The sequence below is a fragment of the Hordeum vulgare genome, chromosome 1H (genome assembly GCF_904849725.1).
Source record: "Hordeum vulgare subsp. vulgare chromosome 1H, MorexV3_pseudomolecules_assembly, whole genome shotgun sequence".
Classification (NCBI taxonomy): domain Eukaryota; kingdom Viridiplantae; phylum Streptophyta; class Magnoliopsida; order Poales; family Poaceae; genus Hordeum; species Hordeum vulgare.
Genome location: NC_058518.1, coordinates 467,023,348 through 467,029,232, shown reverse-complemented (window position 1 = coordinate 467,029,232; position 5,885 = coordinate 467,023,348). Strand labels below are relative to the sequence as shown.

The 5,885-nt window shown below is 42.5% G+C and overlaps 1 protein-coding gene across 2 annotated transcripts; it reads right to left on the bottom strand.

The window, feature by feature from the left end:
• Positions 1-1,089: 1,089 nt before the first annotated feature.
• Positions 1,090-4,676, bottom strand: LOC123445839 (beta-glucosidase BoGH3B-like). Of its 2 annotated transcripts, XM_045122813.1 has the most exons (8): positions 4,160-4,676; positions 3,970-4,060; positions 3,733-3,881; positions 3,405-3,648; positions 3,196-3,300; positions 2,937-3,119; positions 2,597-2,798; positions 1,090-1,837 (listed from the first exon to the last, which is right to left on the bottom strand). In XM_045122813.1, the coding sequence occupies exons 1-8, from the start codon at positions 4,531-4,533 to the stop codon at positions 1,341-1,343; spliced, it is 1,845 nt and encodes a 614-aa protein (XP_044978748.1). In that variant the 5' UTR covers positions 4,534-4,676; the 3' UTR covers positions 1,090-1,340. The 2 variants fall into 2 exon arrangements, with proteins under 2 accessions (XP_044978748.1, XP_044978747.1); XM_045122812.1 differs by having other exon boundaries at positions 3,405-3,881.
• Between the last annotated feature and the right edge of the window lie 1,209 nt (positions 4,677-5,885).

The window sequence follows — 5,885 nt, the reverse complement described above, 5'->3', positions numbered from 1 at the left end:
ATTTACTTCTTCAAATCATGATTTTTTTGTAATTACTTGAACATTATATAAAAGGCCTGAACTTTTTGAAATATAAACAAGAAATTTGAAAAATAGCAAGATCATTTTTTTTATATATTCATGAACGCTTTTCAAAATTTCAAAAATTGGGTGAGATCTTTTATATTAAAAATATCAAAAATTGGGTGAGATCTTTTATATATAATTATACCTTTTTTAGTTGCATTTTTATTTACTAAAGTATGTAAATAAATTTTAGTTTTGTTAAAACAATACTTGCAATTTTTTAGTTATGTGAACACTTATGAAAATATCTGTGAATATTTATTTTTAACACACATTTTTAGTAGCAAATGTTATAATAAGATAAAATATTTATCTAAATTTTTGTAGTGAAAAAAACTCGTACTGTTTTGATAGGTTGCAATCGGTGCAGCCCATCTAACCTGGACGCGGCTGATACAGTGCTAATATATTTTGCCTCCACTAATTCATATTCTAAAGAAATGTAACCTTAGATTCTATCTTTTTCCTACTCTCACACATTATCCTTCGCTTTTGCATTTGAAAACCGCTGTAATACCCACTGCTACATCTTAGAGATCAGCTTACAATTTTGTCAACACCTGTGAGACGTTCATAAGATGGTCACCAGAATTATGACAAGAACATAGCTAGATATTCAAAAATGTTTCAAAGAAGTAGTCACTACCTAGTTGCAATATGCCAATATGCCAGTCATAAAGAGAGAACTGTCAAAACCTGAATGCATCTTATTCCTCCAAGCCACTCCTTTTTCTGTGAATTGTGCTGTTTGGCCTATGGGGTCATGGGTGCATCTTACTGTACTTGCATCCTTTATCCTTACAGAAAAAGTGGTTCCAAAATGGGTTGTTTTTTAGCAGCATTAGAATGATAACTATTTCAGAGTATTCTATTGTATAGCTGTCTTCGGCAAAAAAATAGCAAGAGCGAACCAAAACAAACCAGTCATATATTAGGCTGGATAAAACTGAAGGATTTTTTTAGAAAGAAAATCAAGTATTTTTCATTTGGTAATTGAAGCAATATATAACTGATATAAGAATATAAGAAATTAGGGAGTGTACACGTTATATACTGTAATCTGCAACAAGATACAAATTCTCTTTTACATAACCCAGTACCAAATTTGGAACAAGACACAAATTTTCTTTTACATAACTCAGTACCATAATCTACAACAAGATATAAATACTCTTTTACACGACCTATAATTTGCAGCAAGGCATTATTTCTCTTTTACAACATATGTAAGATTATTGTAAGGATTCAAATTTATAACCAAATCAATGATGAGGTTATGCTAAATCTTCACCACTTTTGAACATTTTCAACCCATATCCAAAAGGGAATAAGGGATCATAGTTAGCATCTCCAACATTTATAGGCAATTGATCAGCAGACCTAAACCACGTTACAGGTAATGTACCCACAAAATCATGATCTCCAAAGAGGCAATCGGTAATTCCCATGCCCTCACTTCCGGGTAGCCAGGCAGCAACTAGAGCATCTATCTTTTCCAGAACTTGTGGCTCAATAACCAAAGGCCTTCCAGATACAACAATCACTAGAGTAGGGACTTTACTAGCAACACGAGTAATCAGGTCTGAACCATTAAATGGGATACTAAGGTCAGTTCTATCTCCCAACCATTCAGCATAAGGAACCTCACCAACTGCAACAATTGCATAAGAAAATTCCCCGGATTCAATGATAGCTTCTGTTGGGCATTCCTCACACACAACTTCAGTTTCCACTCCAACGGATTCTCGTATGGCCTCCAATATGCTTGTACCTGTTGGTTTAGATGGCATAAATATCTGTTTCTTAACACGATATGGTCGAGAGTGCAGAATTTATACTGTTTCTACCTGATGAAACTAGAACTTTTTTTTATAAATATAATAAATAAAATTAATTAGAAGTGTTGATTCTTGATTTGAAGAGAAAAGGAACATGTGCTATTCACAGATCAAGGGCTCATTGCGGCTGCAATTAATTCCCCTCAGCATCAATTATTGTTGGTTAGTAACTTTTCACGGTAGATTGCATTGTGGCATCTTTCAGCAGTTGTTTGGCTGTAGACTGGTAAATTAGTATCCCAGTGTTTCTTCTATTTTGTTCTGCCTTTCAGTACAAGCTGGACAATGCCTTTCTTCTAAAAACAAAAATAATGATAGCATAATACTCGAACGATTCACTGCGAATATCTTAAATTTGAACTTAGAGAAGCAACAGTTTCACATCTGTAGGCATCATGGTAGTTTAAGATAGGGCATATTTTTCGAAACGGAGGCAAAAGATTTGCCTCATCGATTAATTAAGCAGAAGAGAGTTGCCCAGTTAATTAATGGAAAACCGGGCGAAAACCGGCCAAAAGATAGGGCATATAATATCCATAACTACTTAGTGGCTAGAATTTCTGACGAGCAGGCACCAGAAAATTAGAATTTCCGAGGGCAAACAGTTTCTTCATTAATGGTTTACACGTGTTGCTTCCTCAAATAAAAAAACTCATCCCGATGTATTCCTGCAAAGCTGAGTTTTTGCTTACCAAGAGTTATCTTTCCACTGTCTCCATGCCAAGCTATTGTCCACCCACCGCACTGATATCCGATATTGTCAGCATGTGTCCCTGCAACGAGTATTCGTTTTGCATTTTTTGCCAATGGAAGGAACGCTTCATTCTGATTCTTGCCATTCTTCAGAAGTACCAAAGACTCACGAACAGCCTCACGTGCTAGCAGCCGATGCTCCTGAAAGATGAATAATTTAGCATATCGTATATGGTCGCTGATATGAGATGTGAAACAATAAAGACAGGAGAACAGATATAACAAATTTCACAGTAACAAGGGAAGCATGGATATGCAAACATGCACGCAGCACGCTACCTTACAACCAACCACGTCTAGTAGAGATGGATCTGAAAATGGATGCTCAAACACTCCAGATATGAACTTAACCCTCAGAATCCGCTCAACAGCATCATCAATCCGTGATATTGGTATCTCCCCTGTCTCCACCAAGGACACAAGATCTTCCAAGAATTTCTCAAATCTGTGAGGAATCATAATCTGTAGATTGATCAGCAAATGCAAAAGAACCAGCTGTTGTAGAATATATCTTAAATGATTACTTGATAACAAATACCATATCCATTCCAGCAATAACTGATTGCGCGATGCAATATCGATAATCAGACCCTCGAGGCTCACAGAGCCTGTCAATACCTTCCCAGTCTGACACCACAAACCCCTGAAAAAAAGGTTTCCACACGTTGCCATGTTCACAATTCATTGTTACTACCCACAGCCGAAATTTGCTTGAATATACCAATCAAACACCATATGCTCTACTACCTCGAAGCCTAACTTGCCCTTTAGAACATCTGTGAGCAAATGGTGGCTGGAATGTAATGGTTCTCCATTCCACTGAGAGTAGGACGCCATGACTGTTGCCACCCCTTGAGTCATACAATCAGGGTATGGTGTCATGTGGATCCTCTCCAAATCTTCTGGCGAGCAAATGGTGTTCCCCTCATTGATTCCCTTGGCAGTGCCACCATCCCCTACGAAATGCTTGGCACAAGCAAGCACATTGTCCCTGCAAATCACGCAGACCCATTTCAACAAACGGGTTGCGGGCAAAATACAGGAATTCCACTGCTGAATCTCATCACCGGAATACCTAACCGAAGCGAGGAACGGTTGACCGTGGGGGTGATCTGCTGGTGGCTGGCCCTGCAGGCCGGTAACAATTGTGGTCAACGAGCGCACGATCTCCGGGTCCTCGCTGTAGCTCTCGTAGCATCTCCCCCACCTCGGATCCCTACAAACCTGTACACACACCACCCACCGGACCAAGCGCACATCAAGGAGACACCAACAGTTAATTCGGAAGTTTCTTTCCAAGTAAATTACTCACGGCGACGCAGGGTGCAAAGGCCCAGTGGATGCCGGTGGCGCGAACCTCGAGCGCCGTCGCCTTGCCGATCTTCCGCACAAGCTCCGCGTCCCTGGAAAGAAGTCAACGGAGTGCGGCTCGTAAGCTAAAACAGAGCGCGGCGACGCGGTGAGCGGGTGTTATGCATAGCGAGAGGTGAGTGAGTGAGCACCTGGAGGCTCCGAGGCCGACGTTGTGGGGGAAGACGGTGGCGCCGAAGACGTTGTTGTGCCCGTGGACGGCGTCGGTGCCGTAGAGGATGGGGATGGCGAGTCGGGAGGAGAGCGCGAGGCGCTGCATGTCGTCGACCATGCCGGCCCAGTCGGCCGGGGAGGCGCGGTCGCGGGGCGCGCTGCCGCCGGCGTTGAGGACGCTGCCGACGCCGAGCTCCGTGAGGGCGCTGGGCGACACGACGGTGCGCTCGATCTGGGCCATCTGGGCCGCCTTCTCCCGCAGCGTCATGCGGCCCAGCAGGTCGCGCACCCGAGCATCCACCGGCGCCGACGCGTCCTTGTACAGCGGCCGCTCGCCTTCCGCCGCCGCCATGCGGACAAGCAGAAGAGTGGAGTGTGGGATAAGAAATGGGCCGGACTGGCGAGGAAAACGAGGGGCGGTGTCCCTCTCCTCTTCTCTTCTGCGAGTGGATGTTTCCTGGCGCCACTTGGAGATAACCGTTTCAAATAGAGGTGTGACACCGTGACGGCCTGACGGGGTATGGCTGTTCTTGGCTGAGGCCGACGCAGATTATTTATGGCATTTAACTCGAAAATACTCCCTCCGATTTCTAAATACAAACCTTTTAAAAGACTACGTACGTACGTAGCAAAATGAATTAATCTATGGATCTGCTACGAATCCATCGACGGATGTTTTATAACATCCGTCAACTGGACGACCGTTCGATCTACGCGAGCAACCGTCCGATCCGCACGCGGGGCTTCGGCCGGCCACCCAATAATTCCTAAAATGACGGTCGAGTTGCATAAACAATCGCTTTGTTACAAAAAAAATGAACTTTGGACCTAATAATTCCTGAAACAACGGTGGGTTCCAGAAACAATCGCTTTGTTGTAGAAAAAAAATTATTTCGTCTTTCTGCAACATAGATACTGTTACGGGAGGATTTTTTACAACAAGAGTCATGTTGCAGAAAACTTTTACAACAAAGGCCAGGTTGCAGAAATTTTTTCAATCGTTCGTGGTGCGGCTGGCAGCGTGCGGAGGGCCGGCCGGCGTCGGGGGCAAGCGGCTGACGATGCGGGGGTGGGGGGCGAGGGTGGGGGAGGGGAGGGCCTGCCGGCATCGGGGACGGAAGGGGCAGCGACGAGAGCAGCTGGCAGCGACCTGACACGGCTCGTGGCGATAGGAACCTTAAAAAAACTTAGGTAAACCGTGATGTATTTAAAAAGGAAGGGTAGGTAAACATAATTTCACGTGCATCCACTAATTCACGAAAACAAAAATACTAGTACTTTCTCTGATTCATATTAGTTATCGCTCAAACGGGAGAATCTGAAATCATGATGTATCAAATTTGGTAACCGTTCTATTTACATGTGAAGTCTCGTGACTTATTTACACCCGTGGTATTTTTAATGAAGAAAATATAATTTAGATCTTAATATTCATCAAACAATGTTTAATATAACTTATTTTTTTCTAGAATAACATGGATGTCATTCTTCGTGAAACTTTATACGCGAGTATACCGGTTAATTTTGTATGTTACAAAAATAACTTAGAATTTATTTTGCTTTGTTCCTAGTATTTATTTTCCGAATTTACTGCTCATAAGGTCTGCCCATCGAACCATGTTCATCATATCCACGTTGATGCAAACTTTCTTACTCTACAACGCAACAAAAAATCAGCTAGCCCTTGTAATATGTAAAGTGAAA

Coding starts and splice junctions, on each gene's coding strand:
- LOC123445839 (XM_045122812.1), bottom strand. CDS start 4,533: ATGGCGGCGGCGGAAGGCGAGCGGCCGCTGTACAAGGACGCGTCGGCG. Junction 3,120..3,195: donor TTATTGCTGGAATGGATATG/GTATTTGTTATC, acceptor ATCAATCTACAG/ATTATGATTCCTCACAGATT. Junction 1,838..2,596: donor CAGTGGAAAGATAACTCTTG/GTAAGCAAAAAC, acceptor CTAAACCAACAG/GTACAAGCATATTGGAGGCC.